This window comes from Alnus glutinosa, chromosome 5 (assembly GCF_958979055.1).
Source record: "Alnus glutinosa chromosome 5, dhAlnGlut1.1, whole genome shotgun sequence".
Taxonomy (NCBI): domain Eukaryota; kingdom Viridiplantae; phylum Streptophyta; class Magnoliopsida; order Fagales; family Betulaceae; genus Alnus; species Alnus glutinosa.
The window spans coordinates 6,600,631-6,622,921 of NC_084890.1; the positions used below are offsets into that span (position 1 = coordinate 6,600,631).

General features: G+C 34.1%; 1 protein-coding gene across 1 annotated transcript; it reads left to right on the forward strand.

Moving 5' to 3' along the window:
* Nucleotides 1–15,496: 15,496 nt before the first annotated feature.
* LOC133869775 (PAP-specific phosphatase HAL2-like) lies at nt 15,497–21,398 on the forward strand. Its single transcript, XM_062306848.1, has 3 exons — nt 15,497–15,981; nt 19,757–20,444; nt 20,808–21,398. Exons 1-3 carry the CDS (start codon nt 15,615–15,617, stop codon nt 21,109–21,111), a joined length of 1,359 nt encoding a protein of 452 aa, XP_062162832.1. The 5' UTR covers nt 15,497–15,614; the 3' UTR covers nt 21,112–21,398.
* Nucleotides 21,399–22,291: the final 893 nt, after the last annotated feature.

Below are 22,291 nucleotides of genomic sequence, written 5' to 3' on the forward strand. Positions count from 1 at the left end.
ATGTTTTGCATTCTCACCGTAATACTTCACTGATTCAAACATTAGAGGTGGTGCCGTCACCCCTTCCCCTTTGGCGGCTGCGCGTGGCGCACTATCATGACGTATATAGTTTCCAAATGCACATATTATTATATTAAATATTTGGGCACGTTGGGGTTTCGTCAGTATTTGTTGAAAGAGTCAAAGACTGGACAAGAAGTCACATGACCCTGCCTAACCCTTTTATTCTGCTCCATCCTTTCGTCTGCTTCTGATCGAGCCCGGCAGGTTTGGACCAAATTTTGAAATAAGATTCATTATGTTGGGTCTACGTTTGACAATCTTCAAACAATTGATTCATTGTAATATTGTATGCATTTTTTCCACGGTCCACGGAATTTATTATACAATATCTTCTTCCTCTTAAGTCTTAACTAGGAAAGTTTGCCGAATTTTGCAAGGCAAAGATAAACGAGTTAGATGGAATAAATTTAGTCTCCTTAATTTAATTAAGTTGAGAAGAACAAAATTATATATTAAAGAAGAGTGTTGTAATATATATATATATATATATATATATATATATATATATAAGTACTACAAATTTTACTACAAGCCTTCTACAAGCTAACATGACAGTCCATATGACACTTACTATGTTAACCACTAAATGATTCGTCAAATTTTGTTGTTTAATATTTTCATTAATGAGATAATTTATTTATTTATTATTTTTTGTGCTGGCCGAGCCTCTTTATCTTTTTTTGACAGTGTTATCACTCTCTCAACCGACTACTAAAGGTCATGTTTGCAACCCTCAACTAATTCTTAATGGTTGTGTTGTTAACCCAACGGGGGTTCAGAATCTTTGGATAGGGTTGAAGGGTATTTCGAGGGTCATGCTCTTGTCTGTTTCCCTTGCATTGAGGATCTAGATAGGGTTGAAGGGTCTTGAGATAGTCATACCCCTTCCCGCCCTCTATTGGTCCGTAGTTTGTTCCGTTTTTGAAACTTTTCCTACTTTATCTGCGTTCTTTGATAGGCTCTGTTCCTTTGACGAGCCATATCATTTATTTGATAAATTCTTAGTTAACTATTCCAAGGATGATCTGTTGCTTTTATTTATTTTATTTTCTTGTAATTTTTCCCTTTCTCCTCTTCTCCACATTGAATAAAACAAAAATGAGTTTATAAATAAATTATAGTAAAAGTTGAAGTACCTCAAAAGAACCCGCTTATTATATTGAGTTCTTTAAACTGTTTATGATTATAATTCATCAACTTGTTTGAGAGAAGAGAGTAAGTACATCGAATCAAGACTCTTTCTCTCTTTCAAAATACAGTGAGGAATAGAGTAGAATAAAGTTGGGAAGATTACAATAATTGTGCATGATAGTTATCCATTTAGTTAGGAATTCAAAGTCTCACTCTTTAACAACTCAAATCATTGTGTCCACTACCTAGCTAGAGACGATGGTGGAGTTGAAAAGAATCTTTCAGATTTCACTTTCAATCACTAAAACTATGGAAGTTTTCTCTTCTTCTTTTTTCCCCCCAAGTGATAATTGAGAGAGAAGAAGCCCTTATTTCTAACATCAGACAGCAACATCTTCCCACTAACGATTACAGCAACGTGCACTTTGAAATTAAGGATAAGTTTTGCGTGTGGGACTAGCTACCAAAAGAGTGACCCCACTTCTTAAATACGCACGTGAACACGTAATTTTAAAAAAAAAAAATTGCATGTGAAAATTACGTGTTCTATTAAAAATACATGTGCTATAACGAATTCCGTCCGACCTTATTTAGAGAAAAAACTTTGTCGTTTTCCCAAAAGGGTAGCTAAAATGTGAGGAGGCTATAGGAGCTAGGCTGCAGTGAGTCATGAAGACTCGTGTAATTGAGTAATTTATTTGGAAAAAATTACAATTTAACCCTCCAAACTGTTAGCCGTTTTGTAAGTAATCCTACGAACTGTCAACGCTTAGACTCTGGCTTTCTAAACCACCAAAAAGTTTTAAAAATGCCCAATTTGTCGAAATATGCCTATAATACCCATGTCACGTGTCATTTTTCAATTAAAAAATAATAATAATAAAAAATTAAAAGACTAAAATTTTGGGGGTGGCCTTCGAGCCACCTTGGAATTATTTTTTTTAATTAAAAAAAATTAATTTTTTTTAGTTTTTTAGGTTTTTTTATAAAATATATATATATATATATATATTATTATTATTTTTAATTGAAAAATACATGTGGCAGGGGTATTATAAGCATATTTTGATAAAATAGATATTTTTAAAACTTTTTAATAGTTTGGGGGGCAGAGTCCAAACATTGACAATTCGTTAGATTACTTGCAAAATAACTAACCGTTCGAAAACTAAATTGTAATTTTTCCATTTATTTGACTGTAACCATGGCTTGGGGAATTGGCTGCAACAACAATTCAGGTGTATGGATAGTCCAGCCTAAAAGCAAACCAAGGCCTTTTTCCCCCTTCTTAGGCCAGAAATGTGTGTGAGGTTGAAAGAAAGAAAACAAACTGGTCCAGTCTTTTACTTTTGGGTTCATGATGTAGCCCAGGCACAAACCTATAACTACTTTGGTTTGGGCATGAACAGTCAACTCGCTTCTTGCTACAAGACTTTCACATATTGTACTCTTGCTCGCTACCTCTAGCGAGCCAATATAGACACCCCATTTCTTTTGTGGCCAAGTTTTTCTATGTATTTTATTTTCAAATTTATTATTGAATTAGTGAGACCCAATGTCAATGGTAAATTTGAAACTTTGTTGTATGGAAATGTGTAAGCAATGTGTAAAAAATGTATGTATTGTTAGAAACATATTGCTTTGATACCACATGTTAGAAATAATTAAATAACAATTATTTCTTTAACCTAACATGCGCAGCGGAAAAAAACAAATAAGACAGGATTCAGGCTTACCTCTAACCATATTTGCTCAAGCGTCTCCACGATCCATCTGAAGAACAAGAAAGATTATTTGAGGGATCTTCTAACCTATGTCTATTGCTTGATGGCTGTACTAATGGTGTACACAGGCACTCTATTTATAGGCTAGGTTAGGGACCCTCAAATGGTAAACACCGTATTGTTTCCTTCCATCAAGGAAACAATATTGTTAATTGATTTTTAAAATCAATTAACCGATTCCATATTTACGGTAATCTAAATTAATAGAAATAACCATAATACCGATTCTATATTTACGGTAATCTAAATTAATAGAAATAATCATAATACCGTATATGTTTATTAAAAAATAATAAACATAGCAAACACCGTAAATGTGATATAAAGGCCACATAAGGGAATAATATCTTACATTCTCCCACTTGGCCTTTATGACACATGACCTTATGGTATTAGGTTCTTTAGTTTGGCCAATCACTTATGGAATCCTCCCACTCAGATAAGAAATGTTTCACACGAATCATGGCGGTAAAACCATTATAAAATTAGGTCGTCCCTTCCATGTATCACAATGTAAAACACTCCTTACATGAGTACCTTATGGATAATCAAGCTTTATGAATGAACTTCCTATAAGTCATTCGGGTCCAACTTTATTTATCCTCATGGATAAAATAACAAATGTGCACAAAATCTTTATTATCATAACTTTATGTCTATAGACCAAAAAGAGACAAACCAAGCGAAAATGAATTAATGAGTCTCATATATTCCGCATGACTTTATCCTTTCTTTACCGATAAACTTTAAGTCATGGGATCCGCAATCATTAATTCAGTACTTATATGCTCAATAGACCATTTATGTCTCTTAATGTTATCTCTCGTACTGAGATACTTGATGTCGATTTACTTCTGCTTCTACTCTTTATTCTTATAAAAGAATATTATAGTAGAATTACCGCAGAGTATCTTTATGGTCTAACTGTAAAATCGACAAGATTGAGACTTTCAACAAATGTCTCAACCATCATGCCTGTGTACTAAATTCATAGCACGCTAGACTTTTAGCTTTCTTGGTAGACGTAGCAACTATAGTCTGCATACTGCATCTCTAGGATATATCCTTCAATAAAAAGATATATACCCTAAAGTAGACTTTCTACTATCTACACAATTAGCAAAACTCAAATCTGAACAACTAACCACCTTCAAATGGAAAGTATATCCTTAGGTTAAGTTGTACTTCTTGGTTCCTTGCATATACCACAAGACTTTATTTGCAGCACTTTATTGACTCAATATACTTATTGTCAGTCATATGGTTATGTATAATGCAGACACTTAAAACTTTTCATCTGCCCTTATTCCAATACCTTTTGGAACATTAATCTGTATTTAATTAGTCCCTCTTAATTGCTACTGAAGGTGCAAATCCTTCATTCTAAATTTTTCCAAAACTTTTTTAATGTAGGCCTTCCGAGACAATGTTAATATTCTTTATGTCTCTGTGAATCTCTATGTCAAAAGACATAAGAGGTTTCACCAAAATCCTTCATTTCAAAGTTTTATAAACTTTATGTAGCAAACCTAAATCACCACTTGCAAATATAGGACTAGAAAGATTACTGTACTCCCACTGACCTTAAGGTATATATACTAATCAACAAGGTTTTCTATAAATAATAACCTTGTAAAAAAGTATCTTACCATTGAGAGATCTATCACAGCCCATAAATAGAATTCTTTAATTTGCAAGCTTTCTGACTGTTATTTATAAAACCTTTTGATTGTTTCATGTAAACCTCGTCCTTAAGATCCCTATTCAGAAAAGTTGTTTTCGCATCCACTTAATGTAGCTCTGGATCAAAAATAAGCTACTAATGCTATGATCATCTTGATGAACCATCCTTAGACACTGGAGAGAATGTTTCACATAATCAATGCCTTCCTTATGAGTAAAACCATTGGCTACGAGTCTAGCTCGACCCTTCAGCCATGGACTTAACTCTCACTTCATGGCACTGAATCTCAATGAAGAGTTTTCTCCATTCATAGAATGTGAAAACAAATTTGGATCATCTTTATGTCCAATGTCAACATCAGACTCTGGGAGATATACAACATGATTACTAAGAATTGTTGATCTACTTATTCTATAGGATTTTCTTAATTCTACTTCCTCTGCATTTTGCAATGGGAGAATAGATTTTGAACCTGTTCTGTATGAGTTGGTTGTTCTAGAAGTGATTGTGGCTCAGGATAATCAATTTGATTTTCCCTGAATACAATCAATCATCCTCTATGAGGAGGAGATTTGGCCAACTCTAGTGCTTCCTCTAATTCCAATTTATGTGAATGAGCACTCCCACTAGGTTCCGCATCCTCTAGAAATTTTACAATCAACAACTCTAGTCTTACGTGAAGGATAATAAAAACCCCTTAAAGTTTATTAAATAGCTTATAAAAGATCCGCTGGTTGTCCTTGAATCTAATTTCCTTAGGCGAGGATTATAAATCCTATCTTTAGCAAGGCAACCCCATATGTGTAAATAATTTAAACTAAGCTTCCATCTATTTCATACTTTAAAAGGTGTCTTATGGACAACCTTAGATGGAATACTGTTTAACATATACACAATGGTCTTCAAAGCTTTACTCTATAAGGGTAATAGCAGATTAGTATTACTAATTATTTTCCCTTTGTGTATACTTACTTTAATACTCTATGCCTATATTAGATCTTATGATCTTCATATTGTTTCTCTTCTTCTTCCTTATAGATATTGAAAGCATTCAATACCCCAGCTTTAATATTTAGAAGATAGAGATACATAAACTTTATATGGTCATCACTAAAAGAGATAAAAATATCTCTGACCATTTAGGCAATGAATATGGAAAGGTTAACACCTTTCAATGTACATGATCTCAAGAATTTTAAAAGGCTCTCTTTGGCACCTCTAATGGTCTTGTTGGTATGTTTTCCCTTATGCAGTCCACACAAGTACCAAAGTCAGTAAATTACCGACTTTTATTTACTGTATGGAAATATATTTCAATCTCCAAAGCCACAACAAGAGCATTTTTAAAATTCTCAAAAGACTCTACTTTACGTCAACATCAGTACGCAGAGACAAACAAATAATTTTGTTTCAAAAGTTGGGATATAGGTCAATTTTAAATATACCTTAAATAAACCCCAACCAATATTCCACCTAAAAATAAGAAAAATTTCAAGTTTAAAATAAAATTGAAATTTTTAACAAGCCAAACTAGAAAAGTAAATTTCTAAAAGATTATGGAATATAAATCATTTTTTGAGGTCAAATTATAAACACGTGTTAATTTTTGAGGTCAAAATTATTAACCTATAGATCCCAACAAGTTCAAATTATAAACACGTGTTATTCATTTTAAAAGGACTCTGCATTTGTGTTGACAACGTGGATTGTTAAACCATAAACAATCCACAATAAATTTGAATGAGTCACTAAAAGAGATTCACGACATACCAGATATATGAGATTATCTTTATTTTAAGTCATTTCTTATACTTCATGCAATCTTTCTTTATATGCCCTTAATTTTCCTTATTGCATGAGAAATAGGTATCTTGATTGCCATAATACTTTATTGGCAACTTATTCTCATGCTTTAAGTGTTGGACATGATTGCATTTATTGGTCCTTCCCTTGACATGAGTAATCATGTGAACACTTTATAAATTCTCACATATCCTTGAACACACATGGTTAGAAGTTTATTTACTAACCATTTATCCTTACGTGTGTTACAAGATAAAATTCTACACTTAGAAGAGAGAATCCAAAAAATGAAATAGACCAACAATGACTCAAAAATCTTAATCTTTAGGGACTTAGGCTAAGCTATAATATCCTTCATTCCCATAATGAGATTATAAACACTTTAGAAACTGTAAAAGGTTTGTCTTTAAAGCTTTTTCTATTAGGGTGTTGGCCAAGTTTTGCTTGAACTTACTAAATGTTCATAAACAACCTTTATAAAACTTTGGCTCTAAAACATTCAGGAATAAATCCCTGATGACTTTAGTGACATGAGATTTCATGAACATCTAACTTAAGTGATTAAATCACTCCCACCGTTCATGCTTAATAATCTCACGTGGCGTACTTCATTCCGCGGGAGTAGGTGGTTTGTCCACACGGAGCACCAAATTTTTAACACCCCAAATGAAAAAGCATATTAATATTTTTTCAGTCAGAAAAAATATTACCTTAAAGTATTGGAATATAAAACTACTAAAAGTAGAGTAATATGAATAGCTGCAATAACCCAAAAATAAAATAAATACTTTAATGCTATGAATTAACTTTATTTTAAATTAGCCAATGCCAATTTAAATAGTAAATTTCAACTTACCTGTGGGCAAATGTTGCATCACGCATAAAATTTACTCTTTATTAATAAGACTAAAGCAAATTTAAATATTAATAAATAAAATTCTCCGTACCTGTGGGCAACCGAGAGAAATTTTACTTTCAATACTAAATTTGTTATCTTTTTCTAATTAAGTCATAAAAATAAAAACTTCCCTATGGGGATAAGTAATTAAATTTATGAAATAATTACAAGACGATGTTAATTTTTCTATATGAAGTTCACGTGTACGATCTTTATGCAATTATTATAAAATCGAGATGCTGTGGCTCTCCCAAAATCATAATAATCATGCTGTAATTCATGAACATCTAATAAATCTTTATCAGGTTCATGCGTGTAATCCTGATGTAATTATCATTAAAATTTGGGATGCTGTGGCTCCCCAAAATCATAATGATAATTACGTGTGTATAATCTTGATGCAATTGTCATTCAAAATTGGGATGCTGTGGCTCTCCCAAAATTATCATGATAATTGCTACTTCATTAACATCTAACAACTTTATAGATGCCCCCTTAATAGCCCCAGGAATATAACAAACCAATACTTAAATGGGGTAAAAAGCATTTTTCAAGGTGCAAGCAGATGAGCTCCCAGGAAAGTGAGTGGGGTCACACCGGACACACTTAAATCCCAAGACTTTCCTTGCCAGAACTTTCCCCGACATTGCATTCTTAGATATTACTGTAAACACACCAGTATATATGGTATTGTTAATTATTCTTAGGTCCAAGCATCAAGCAATTTATATTTAAACAATATAAATTCAACAATTAAAAATATATTCCTCAATTCATGTATTAAATAAACAATAATTTTAATACACAGTACTGTAAATAATAAAGGGAATAAAACCTTAATGTGAAAACATAAAACCAAGCTTAGCTCAATGGTTTGAAGCTTGTCACTTTATGGACATGAAGGTCCCAAGTTCGAACCCCATATGAGCCAAATCTTTTATTTTATTTAAATGCTACTGTAATTGGCTACTATATTGGGTTGGGCTTCTGGGTCACAAGACTCCAAATGGGCTACTGTATTTGGGCAATTGGGTCAACCCACTTAATCGGGTCAGGCCTCTAGGTCTATGTATAGTGCTGGCCCAAACTAGGTCAGCACACTTAAATGGCCCAAAACTGCATGGGTTTTAAAAAACCCTACCCGAAAAATATATCCAACCCAAAAACTTTAATGGGTCGAAACCCTACCCAGTCACCAACCAACTCGACCCGCAATGTTCCAGATGGGTTGAAAACCCTAAAAATGGAACCCTTTAATGGGTCGAAACCCTACCCAGTCACCAACCAACCCGACCCGTAATGTTCCAGATGGGTTGAAAACCCTAAAAATGGAACCCTAGCCGCCACCCCTTTATGAAAATACCCATATCAAGATTACAACAACTCAAAATTAGGCAATATATCACAATACACAGAATAGTGATAAAACTAAAAATAGTTATATCAAATTTATGGGTTTTCACAAACAGTACGTGAACAACAAATATTCACAAAATAATCGCTAATGCGTTTCTATCATGTCACAAAAGATGAAATATTGCTCAAACAATATTGACAAACAGAAGTGAACAATACCAAATAGAATATACTTGATTCAATATTGATAACAAATAAAAATACTTGATTCAATATTGATAACGCATAGTAAAATTATATGCTAAACAAAATAGCACAGAGGCTGGCTCTGATACCACATGTTAGAAACATATTGCTTTGATACCACATGTTAGAAATAATTAAATAACAATTATTTCTTTAACCTAACATGCGCAGCGGAAAAAAACAAATAAGACAGGATTCAGGCTTACCTCTAGCCATATTTGCTCAAGCGTCTCCACGATCCATCTGAAGAACAAGAAAGATTATTTGAGGGATCTTCTAACCTATGCCTATTGCTTGATGGCTGTACTGATGGTGTACACAGGCACTCTATTTATAAGCTAGGTTAGGGACCCTCAAATGGTAAACACCGTATTGTTTCCTTCCATCAAGGAAACAATATTGTTAATTGATTTTTAAAATCAATTAACCGATTCCATATTTACGGTAATCTAAATTAATAGAAATAATCATAATACCGTATATGTTTATTAAAAAATAATAAACATAGCAAACACCGTAAATGTGATATAAAGGCCACATAAGGGAATAATATCTTACATGTATATCATTTCTCAATAATATATATGTGCGCGTGCGTCTAGTTGGTGGGTGAATTATTCTTTTTACTTGCCAAATTATATATGCATTACTTAGCCAAGCCAATATTTTGTGAATAAGCACTATGTATATTTATTATTTATCTACTTGATTAAGAAGGATAGTCAACCCAATAATTAAGCAAATGGCAAACTGATTTTGGTGAATCGGAGTAGCAATTTTATTGACGTATGGGCTTGCATTTGCATGACATGTTGGAATAAAATGTTGCTTGAATTTGTTTGTGATACGAGCTCATACTTTGGGTTTTCCCAAATATAACTATTTTTGCAGTTTTTCTTTTTCGCCCGAGAGCGATGTTCTTCTTGGTGAAGCTTATGCGGCTTAATTTGCTTACTACGTACCCGATTAGCAGTCCTTTTGGGTTTTGACAATTTTACTCTTGAAGGAGATGCCCTTTTGGTGATTTTAGCTATTAATAGACCTTCTATTTTTTTTCTCCTCGGTGTTTTTGTAATATTGTCTCAGATGCTAGTGTTATTTTATCCTCATTTCAAAGCTGAAATACTTTAAAAGTGTCTCGTAGTACCAACTTTAGAGCACATGTTTTAGCAAAATTGACTGCTACCAATCATGTTTTTGGTAGTATTCCCATGGGCTCCCTTATTCTCTCTTGTTCATAAGGATCCAAAGTGGCAAGGACGAGTAGTTCTACATATACATTAAGTATCCATCAAGTGTCCATAAACAAAAATGATGTGGCTTTTAAAATCACTATTTGATCAAAATTATCATTTGATTAATCACACGCCCAATAATAATTTTAAAAGCCACCTCATTTTTTTACGAACACTTGATGGACACTTAATATGCATGTAGAATTACTCTATGTAACATTTTTGCCCCATCTAATTAGAAAAAAAGAAAAAAAGAAAGAGTATCATACATTCATATGCATCATTTCCAATTAGTTTTGTAGTTACTTTAACTTAAGTGTCTTTTTATGAGTGTATTTAATTTTAATACAGAATTTTTTTTTATTTTTCAAGATGGTTCCCAAACATCATTTTCGCGGCATATGATTCTTCGCGAATATTACCCTCATTGGCTCATTATACAATAAAGAAAGAATAGGGAAAAATATTTAAATGGAATAAATAAAGACAGAGAGTTTGATATGGGGTTATTTTGAAAATTGGCCAGCTAAGCTAGAAAAATAAAAATAAAAAATATATATATATTTTTTTTAATAAAAATTCTAGCCAAATTTTAGTTATAGAATAGTAGGTTCATTGTGAATGTTCTAAGATGCCTACATAGGGGGAAGGAGAATGCATAGTGAAGTAGCAACATGTGTATATCGAGGGATGAACTAAACTGTTCCAAACAAAATATAAAAAAAAATTATTTCAATTCAGTTTATTAAAATTAATATTTGTACTTAGAGCATATGATTCTCACTTACATTTTTAATATAATCTGACTTCTATCCTTAGAGACGATATGTCAATTTAATAAAATGAGTTAATTAAAAGAAATTTTCTCTAATCCCAATTGAAAGAAAAATTTGTCAAAAAAAGAAATCAAAGTGGCCATGAATGTACACTAGTGTAGATAAATCCATAAAAATCCAGGGGATGTGACACCCATAATATACGGGGTAGGTGAAAGTGGGAAAGAAAGCAACCGCTAAACTCTGATTGGCTAATAATTAATTAATTATAAACTATTTTAGACACTAAGCATAAAGTAAAAAGAACCAGAGATGTGATTAACAGAATTAAACCCGCCGGCCGTCGTCATGTTAACGGAAGCTGAGATAAGCCCATCTTAAGCAGGACTTAGAATGAGATTTTAATAGACTTCAATAAATTATATGTGGCTCAAGTCATTCTTGTCATGCATGAGTGTCAAAGTAGGAAGCAAAAAGAGTTCTCATGGGTTATAAGTCCTCCAAACAGGGACGGAGCCACGGGGTCGGGGGTGTGGAAATAGTTAGCTCTAGTAGCAGTTAGGGCTGTGAATGTAGGAGATTGTAAAAAATTGAAAGTTCAGTACATAAATTGAGAGTTTTTGAACTTTAAGCGAAAGAAATCGCAAGAAAGATGAAAGTTAAGGACGGGATTAAGTAAAAATTTTCCAATTTTTTGATTTTTTTCATGTCATGCTACTAATGATTTGTAGATGCTCTGAGTTTCCTAATATGTAACTTTTGCACTTACGAAGTTTTAGGGTTAACAAACTTAGGCTTAATGGGCTAGGGTTGTTACAATGGCCCTTCCTAATTTTCCTTTATATATATCTATATAAAAGTTTTATCCTAAAAATTAGGTTTAATCTCTATCAAAATTAAGCTTAGCCAGGATCCCGGCCGGGCGGCTGCACCCACTCTCCGACTCTGGGGCAAGCCTGGCTAATGGTGAAACTTGGATACCCCATTCAAAAAAATTAAGCTTGGTCCCTTATTCATACTGCCTCGCCTCGTAAGAAATCCTGATGATGTGCCTACCTCCGGCTCCAAGCATCTCTTTGGTAAAAGCCTAATAGTTCCAAACTAATATGGGACGACAGTTCTTAGTGTTGAAGTGAATAGATAATAGAATATTTGCCACTGCCGGCCTATGTATTGCAGCATCTAATGCTTTTCTAGTTGAGCTTGATATTTTGAATTTTCAATATGAATTTTTTATTTTGAAATAATATTCTCTTTTATGTGTGTGTGTGGCCGTGTGGGTGGGTGGGGTTTACTTCCCTCATTGATGCAAATCCCTTATTTGTTTTCTTAATGGTATATACTATTTAACATAAATTGGAAAGAAAAAGAATTCAATTAAAGTCCTTAATAATATCAAGAGTTAGGTTTTCTTTAGTGAGACCATCCAACACAAGACACTTGGCTAGCAGCTTTGTATCTCTTAGCCCAATCTCATCTTGTGGTGTGTATTGTTCCTCCATTAAAGCTTAGTATCGTGCTTGAGTGAACACAATCTTTTGATAGTGTTCCCTGCCTGCTATTTGGCCTATGATGATAGAGTAGATTGCACTTGCACGGATGCTCTTAGGGTAACTAACACCTACAAGACAAATAAGATCACATGCTGAAGGTGAGTGAAGGGCTGTAAATTAACGAGCCGAGTTTGAGCGAGTAGTACATATGCAAGTTTGGTTCATTTATATTTATCACAAGCCCGAGCCGAGCTCAACCTCATTTATCACAAGCCCAGCCGAGCTCGAGCTTATGACCAGTTTTAAAAATTAAGCTCGGCTCGGCCAATTTTATTGTAAGTTTTATAGTTTATTTAACATACAAAAAAGAAGGGTAAGCTCACTTAAAAATCAATATTACAGTATATAACATATAAACAATATGTATTTATATTGTATGTTAAATAAACTATATAAGTCACAAAAAAAAAAATGTAATGATTATTAAATATCTAATGATAATACTTATAATATATAATAAAGTGATTACATGTCATATGCCACAATGTTATATTATTATATGATCATATAGTCCTATAATCCTATTATATTACATAAATAATATGATTAAGTATTTGGATTGTCATTATATCATATGACTAACAATTAAGTATTGATATTATTCATTTTTATTATTTTATATACATATAACCATTTAATATATACCGACCAATAACCATTGTCATTTGTGATTTAATTTACGCTTACATATAGCATATTGTTTATTAATATACTATATTATAAAAATAAGTTATATATTAACAAATTAATATATAAATTATTTATATATATATGAGTCGAGTATTAATAAACAAGTCGATCCTTATACGAGCAGGTTTAGGAGCTCTAATCGAGTCAAGCCGAGTTTATACGAGTTTACATCGTTTAATAATCGAGCCTAATTCTGTATTCACGAACAGCTTATTTAATAATCGATTCAAGTACGAGTCGAATTTAGGGCATTGCCTATTTTGAAGCCAAGAATCGTGGGACGGTCAGGCGGCTATGGAAAGAATTTCCTTTTGTGCTTAAAGAGGGAGGCTTGAGCGGTTGAGCCTCTCTATTCATGTCACGCGTCTCCATGGACTAAGCCTAGGCCCAAGCCCTCAAAGTGGCATGTCGAGGAATATGGGTATATCAGCCTCCAACCCAGTGTTTCATGTTCGCATCAAATACAGTAATTTGATTATAATTTAGTTAAGGAGAAGTTGTTCGAAAGTATATTGAAGTTCATTATGCCCCTAGTTAAAGATCAACTTGCTTCCAAAAAACAAAAACAAAAACAAAAAAAGATCAAACTTGCAATTTGGAATTTGGAATTTTAAACTTGTTTTCCCCTGTTTAGATATAGCTGATTTTCCTGATTGATGTAAAGCCGTTAAATTTATCTCTAATAACGACATTACTCCTTAATAAAATCATGCAAATCGATCGATAGAATCACAAATTTAACGGTAATATAACATCATATACACAGTTAAATACAACAAAACAAAATTTTAAACATGAAATAGATCTTCTCAATTTCATTAATTTTTCTTAGGAAAGAAAGAAATAATGAGTGATTAAAGGTAAATCAAGATAATAGTCATTTTATGAGGCTTATTATAGGTGGTCTTAAGATAAACATGATGTCATGTACCAGAAACATGAATCGTCATATTACCTCTTGCATATGTCACCACCCTCTGAGATGTATAAAAATCATCCCAACAAGGATAAACATCGTTTCCTTAACGTGAACTCTTCTTCACCACTTTCATAAAATCCAGGGACAAGAAGATCCTTTCATGTTGTCCCTGCCAAGGTGTGAACCTCTATTGCGGCTAATGGGTGTTGGGCACTCTCTTTCAGACTTTTCGTATCACCTTTCATACACTGCTCTAATGAGCTCATGATGACTAATTGATTATGAGATATAATTTCGCACTATTTTGAACCGGACGAATAGAAATGACGTGTTTTAAGTGGCTAATATGGAGGATTACTCTTTTGAATATGGTTTTTGATCAATAGTAATGAACCTAGATTCATTTTTTTTTTTTTTTTTCATTTTTCCTCGATCTATAAAACTCTATTATCCTAACCAATCTTGTCACGATCAAAGGAAAGCGTTAGGTCACATATGCACTGTTACCCACCTTAAAGAAGATTAGTCAAGTTATAATTTGAGCTTCATTGAATCATTTGTAAAATTAGTTTCATCGATATCTAGTAAGGAATCAGTACAAAAAGTCACAAATATATCCATGCCTTGCAAGGTAAAATGTGAGGGTTATAAATCTTTCGTTCTTTGTAGAGATATGGCAGTACGAGGCTCTGTTTGTTAGGGTGCGTTTGGGATTGCGATTTCGTAGAGAAAATGTGTGATTTTAAACTAAATCGTAGAAAATGAATCGTTTAGAAACTGCGTTTTTAAAAAATTGCAATTTGAAAACGCAAAAAAGTGCTTATTCGAATCACAGGCAATTGAGTGCTTTTTTTAAACCGCAATATTTTAAAAGGCTAACCTACAATTTTAAAGACTAAACTGCAATTTTGTCAAACGTTTAACTGCATTTTTAAAAATCATTTTTTTTAAATCACACATTTTAAAATCGCTATTTTTAAATTGTATTTTTTAAAATTACAAATACAAACGGACCCTTAGTATGTTTTGTAAGTACGTGAAAACCGTTATTACGTTTTTAGTAGCGTTTTGTATTTTAGTTATTTGTTAATGTATTTCTATTTTGGAAAATGGTAAAAAGATATTTTACAATCGCTTTCACTTCTCATTACAAAAAATGATGTGAATAAACTTCTTTTCACTTTCTTCTATCTTCCTAGTTCCTCCCCTTTCAAAAAAACACACTATAATTCTCGTAAAAAGGGCAGTAAAGGCTTTCAGCTTTCACCCCCTGTTCCCATATCAAGACCCATGAAAGCATTCTGATAAATTATTCACAAAGTGGCCTTAAAGCGCTCCTCTTTCTTTTCATTGGCCTTTTTCTCTTTCCTTTTCCTCATCCAACGTCATAAAACCAAACATAATCCTAGTGTTACCACAGAGAGAGAGAGAGAGAGAGAGAGGGACAGAGACAGAGACAGATTTTTCTTCATCGATATGCCTTTAAATTGTTCAAGCCTGGCTGCCAGAGTTCCACATGTCTCGGGAAACGGGAGAATAATCAACAAGTTCACATCCAACCATGTAGGAAGTTTGTTCTTCTTCCACCCCCAGAACTCATCGAAACCCATTAGTGTCTCCCTATCAAATTTCAACCAGAGCTGTTCTTCGTCAACAATGGAGGACCAGAAAAACCTGCGGGTTGCGGCCTTGGAGCCGGAAAAATATTACAAAGAACTCGATGTTGCTGTCAGAGCTGTACAGATGGCATGTGCTCTCTGCCAGAGAGTGCAAGACAGTTTGATTTCTAAAACCAACGGTCAGGTCCAATCCAAGGATGACAATTCTCCTGTCACTGTTGCAGGTAATTCTGCAATTTCTTACTATTTCTTCAGACTTCTATAAAATTTCTGATTTGGGTTCGTGTTACTGGTTTTGGTTTTCATGTATTTTGGTCACTTTTGGCTGTAGCTTTAGTGGGTATTTTAAATTCTTCTGAAAAATTGTCCCTTTATGGGAGTTGGCTTAGGATGTATAATTGCTGTCTTTTTAAATTATACAGTAAAGACTTGCTATGTGATAGTCAAGTTGTTATCTGACGACATTGTTTCAAGAGAATATTAATAATCATTTGTTTACTTCCTTTTGGTACTAATATAATAATTTTTTAATGGAGTAGGTATTTTTCGAGTATATTAAGAAAATGAGCTAATCAGAAGTGCAATTTCTAAGCCGCCCATACATGTTGAGAATGATAAGGACTTTGGGTAGCAGAATAGTAATAGGAAGAGAAAGTTAATAAATGGGTGTGAAGGCTGGAATGCATGGAGAAAAATATCCCATGTTACAGTCATAACAAAGAACTTTATCTTCTCATACATGGAACTGGAACATCGCTTGTTGATTAATTGCTAGATGAAAAAAGAGGGTGAGGGACTCTCTGATAAGAGAAATATTCTTAAATACAATACACTTTTTCTTTTTTTTCTTTTTCTTTTTTCTTTCTTTCTTTTATATATATATATATATATATATATATATATATATATATATTTTTTTTTTTTTTTTATGGATAGGGCCATTAGAATGCAGTATTGTGGCTGATATACTGCTTATGGATAGATCATGGGAAACTTCATATTTTCTGAAAGCCACAGTAGCCTATGAAGCCAGATTTTGAATTTTTGGCAGATAGTAAATTTCCTTGTCAGTTGTGGCTGCTTTTGGAGATATGTAGAACTATTTAAGAATTTGAAAACGAGGAAAAGAAAACAAAACTCAAAAGAAGGTAGTATAAGTAGGGATGTAATCGAGCCGAGCCGAATCGAGTTTGAAAATTTCAAGACTGGCTCGTTTATGAGTCGAGCCTAAATAGTCGAGCTCGAATTCGAGCCGAGCTATAAATTACATGTTCAAGCTCGGCTCGTTTAAAACTCGGGCGAGCTCGAGCTCAAGCTCGAGTTCGTTGAAAATGACATTCGAGCCGAGCCGGGTTACTAGACAAGCTCGGCTCAACTAGAGCTCGATGTAAACTATTAAATTTTTTAATGAGTGATCAAAGCAGAATTCAAGCCCAAGGTTATGAACAACCTCTATGCATTTATTAATAACATAAATATATAATATGTAAGTATATAAGGCATATTATAAAATATATTACATAACTATAGTTTATAAGTAACAAATTAATAATATGTTATTATATATAACTACAGAGTATAAACAATGGTATATGTATAATGTGAACAAATAGTAAGTCTAATATATTCTATATAACTAAGTAACTATAATATAAGTATAATATATAACTATTGTTAACCATGTGTGATGTGATATATGTGTTTATATATATATGCTAACTATGTAATATTGTTATATTGTTATATACTAACTATTAATAACTTAATATGTTAATTTAACATACTAAATATTGTTATCAAAGTATTATAATTAATATGTAATACTATATATATTATACTATGTTTACTATTTACTAATATATATGTAAGATATGAACGAGCTAACGAGTCGAACTAACGAGTCGGGCGAGCGATCTGGTCGAGCTTTAAACGAGTTGAGCTCGCGAGCCCCTATCGAGTTTTGTCGAGCGAGTCGGGTATGTATCACTTACTAATCAAGCGGGTTTCAACAGTAACGATCGAGTTTCAACAGTATCGAGCTCGAGTTCGGATCGGGCTAAACCGAGCGGGTATCGAGCAGGCTGTCGAACGGACTGGCTTATTTACATCCCTAAGTATAAGCATAATTCAAAGTGGGAAGTATGGTCTTTTTGCTGCTCTTGCAATGCATACTGATACAGTAATGCTAAAATTTGGAGTCTCGAAGTTCTCATGGGGTATGGGAATTAAATGAGTGCTGTAGAGAATGCAAAGGTACTTAAAAATTGGTTTGAAGCAGGCACCTACCTAAGACTTTAGTCATGAATTTTCCTACTATTTGCAACAAAATTAGGGTTTTCTCTTGAGCAAGCAGCATTCTTTATGCATCAAGAATTGGCTTTACAATTTTTAGTCTTCATTATGGAATATATTCCATTATAGTTCATTCATCATCAAAGTGGGATATACATACTGTTTACCGAATTACTTTCGATGGCACCAAGCTAATATGTAGAAAGTGTGAAAGAATAATGAACTGATACATAACAGTCAAATTAAATTCTGCAGCAAAACTAGATATCCCCGTAGAAGTTCTTTTTATTTTTCTTTGTTTTCCAGATATTGTTCTATATTAATGTATATTTTGGAAATACAGGTGCGTTTGGGTATCGAATATTTCGAATATGAATAATATTCTGAATCTGATCACGGATTTCAAGGCAATGAAAATGTGTTTGGATGTTGAATATAATTTTAGATTCTTTTGAATATGTGTTTGGGTGTTGAATTTGAAAGATTGGAAAAAAGTGTTTTATAATAGTATAAAGTAATTGGAAATGATTGGATTGTATGAAAAGTTGTGTATAATGATTGGTATGGTAAAAAATAATAATAAAAAATATATGTTGGGTTTTAAAAAAGTGTTTTATAATAGTATAAAATGATTGGAAATGATTGGATTGTATGAAAAGTTGTGTATAATGATTGGTATGGTAAAGAATAATAATAATAAATATATGATGGGTTTATTCAAACTATTCAAACTTTATTCAAGTGACCCATGGGTTTTATTCAACTTGGATCCGGGTATGGGTTTTTGAATAAAAACCCGGTTCGAATATTGAATAAAAGGCCCTCTTCTCACTTGGGACCAATCTGAGAGGTGATATTGATGCCCTCATCTTTTCATCTGTTCCAGCCTATACAATATTCTTGCTGGGACCAATATTCTTGCTGTTGCCCTATTAGAGAAACAAATTTATATTTTCCAGTAACAACTCCTTAGCAAGAGTTTCTTTATACAATAAATCATCATGCTACATCTATCTATCTCTAGCTTTTACATAGAACTCTTATTCCCTTTCCCTGCATTCTTGCTTTCTTACATCTTTAAGATACTCCATGTGCTGCCTTAGTGAAGTACCAACTTACCCTCCTTTCCAGGGGAATAATACGCCCAAAATTTCCTTTTCATTGTTAGCCATCTCTTTTAGCATTCTAGAAGTACTTCTAATGCTAGATGGAAGCAAATTCTTGCTCTATTTCTATCAAAAATAAGCCAAATGTTCAAATTGCAAAGCTGAAGCTGCCCCTTTCAGTACTAGTCTCGAAGTAATTACTTTTGGTTGGGACCTCCACTGGTTTCCTAATCTTCTCTTGGCCCCTCTTTATGTCACAATTTTATGACGGGCTTTAATTGATCAATGCACTGCAGTTTAAACTTCTAGACTTTCTGGGAAATAACTTACAGTATAGTATTAGGCCATCTTGGTTCTTCATATTGCTTGATCATCATCATCGTTCTGATACAAAGCCTATTTGACCATACAAACATGTTAAATGAGAGCTATGCTCAGATGACTGAAATGTTTTTAGAGGCAGGTTATATAATCCTGTTGGTGTATCACCATTTGATCCTCAACAAGTAAATTTGATTTCTTCTCATTTAACATATTGAATATGATATATGCTTATTGCATTTCAGATTGGCTAATTATGTTAATCATGCCACGTTCACAGATTGGAGTGTCCAAGCAACTGTCAGCTGGTTACTGTCCAAGTCTTTTGGGAGGAAAAACGTGTCCATTGTTGCTGAAGAAGATGTTCAAAAACTCTCCGAGGCTGATGCATCTGGACTATTAGCAGCTGTAGTGAACACTGTGAATGAATGTCTAGTTGAAGCTCCTCGTTTTGGACTTGAAGGTCCGAAAATGGCCCTCGGGACCTCAGAGGTGCTTGAAGCCATCAGTCGTTGCAACTCAACTGGCGGTCCTACTGGAAGATTTTGGACACTTGACCCTGTTGATGGCACGTTAGGGTTTGTCCGTGGGGATCAATATGCTGTAGCTCTAGCACTGATAGAGGATGGAGAAGTTGTGCTTGGAGTTCTTGGGTGTCCAAATTACCCTATGAGAAAGGAATGGCTAAGTTATCATCACCGCTATCATAGAATTATAACTAAGTTGACTCCACCAACGTCTGAGTCTTGGGACAAAGGTTTTGTGACTTATGCGACAAAAGGTAGTGGCAAGGCTTGGATGCAACCACTGCTCCATGCAAATAAGAAGTTGGTGTGGCCAAACTCTGCAAGGCCGGTTCAAGTGTCTTCCATTGATGATCCGGCATCCGCAACCTTTTGTGAACCAGTCGAGAAGGCAAATTCAAGCCACTCCTTCACAGCAGGACTTGCTCACACCATGGGGCTCAGGTGCATATATTTTCATTCCATTTTCTTGGCCAAGTTTATACATTTTATTAAGTTCGGATGGCCTATATTTTCTTCCCTTCACACATGACGCAGTTGGACAATGAATATTTCTTAGCTGAGCTCCTATAAATATAATTAAAGATGAAAAATAGATTCTTGGGGTACATCATACATGCAGAGCTAAAAGTTCATGTTAAAATAGAAAGAGAAGTAGAAAATGATGACAGCGACCGTGCGTTCTTCCCTTTAAAAGAAGAGAGAAATTGAATATTATAATAACAAACAGAAGAAAAGAAGAAGGGGAATAAAATTGTACATTTTGGCTGTGTGGAAGAGCTCATGCATCATATGATTTAACTGCAGGAAGCAACCACTACGAGTATACAGTATGGTAAAGTATGCTGCTATAGCCCGTGGGGATGCTGAGATTTTTATGAAGTTTGCAAGAGCTGGATACAAGGAGAAGATATGGGATCATGCTGCCGGAGTTGTTATCATAGAAGAGGCCGGTGGGGTGGTAACCGATGCGAGAGGGCACCCGCTTGACTTCTCAAAGGGCATTTACCTAGAAGGCCTTGATCGCGGTATAATTGCATCCGCTGGAGCCAAACTACATGACAAGATCATCAGCGCTGTTGATGCTAGCTGGGACTCCTCTAGTCTATAAGGTTCAGCCATTTTACATCAATGGGAGAACACAAGAATTTACATGATTAGACAGAAAGAGGAAATTGTGGATCATCATTTTCTTTTAAATTCTTCTTTCTTTCTTTTTTGGGTTTGGGGGAAGGGGTTGAAGCTTTTGTAATTATAGGTTTGTAGGACATCCCAGAAATCAGCCTGCTTCAGCCATGAACGAGGCTGGTTTTTTTGTCTATTTTAAGTCACCAATAATTGATGTTTGGACTGAGGAAGTGAATCATCTTATTTTTATCTGCATAGCATTTTGAGTGATGTTCAATTTTATTTTTTATTTATCAAAGACTTAGAAAAATGGATGCATACTTTTTAGAACTATCAAATTCACTAAACTAGAATTCCATAAGATATTCGAACACCTAATGAAACAAGTTACTCGGACTTGAGCTTCAGGAGCTCAATGGGCTATTTCTCACAAAAACAAACATCTCTCGCAGAAAAGATGGCACGTGGGACCCGTGTACGGTTGGGGAGGTATGCACGGTGGAAGAGGGATGTGGAGACTGGAATAAGGCGGAAAAGGGCCGCCAGAGGGAGGGCACGTGGACGGAGGAGGCAAACATGAAGAATTAATGTCATTAGCAAACTTCAAAAAAAAAAAAAAAAATACATGGCTGCAATGGGGCTGAACCAAGCAGGTGCGAGCCCATTGAGGTCAGCCAGGCCGATGCAGATCTCAGGCTCAAGCTGCAGAAACAAGATCCTCTGGAGTCCGAATGTACGAAGACTTGAGTCATAAGCTTCTAGCATTCACCGTTGATCCCATGGCAGATGATCTTGTTGCCTCTACTGCTTCTATGATAATTTACGGTGTCGATTTGTGTATATGCTCGCTACGAGTCCGCGGGTGATGAGTCTAGCCGTCTAGGAGGTCCACGACTATGATAATCTGCGAGGGACCTGCCGTAGACTGTAGTAACAACCTAGTCCATTCTCAGATTCTAAACCAAATTTCCAAGCGACTAATCTCCATAGTTTAATAGAAGAAATCATCATTCTTCTTCATTCTAGCAGAGAACACACACACATATATATATATATATATATATATATAATTCCCAATATTCCCAACAAACGCTAAAATTTTCATTTCTAAACAAAATAACCCATCAACAAAACTAATCAATTGCTAATCCAAACATTGGAAT

Excerpts from the sequence above, each read along its gene's own strand:
- LOC133869775 (XM_062306848.1), top strand. The coding sequence starts at position 15,615 with ATGCCTTTAAATTGTTCAAGCCTGGCTGCCAGAGTTCCACATGTCTCG. Across the intron at positions 15,982-19,756 it reads TTCTCCTGTCACTGTTGCAG|ATTGGAGTGTCCAAGCAACT; the intron begins GTAATTCTGCAA and ends CCACGTTCACAG. Across the intron at positions 20,445-20,807 it reads GCTCACACCATGGGGCTCAG|GAAGCAACCACTACGAGTAT; the intron begins GTGCATATATTT and ends ATTTAACTGCAG.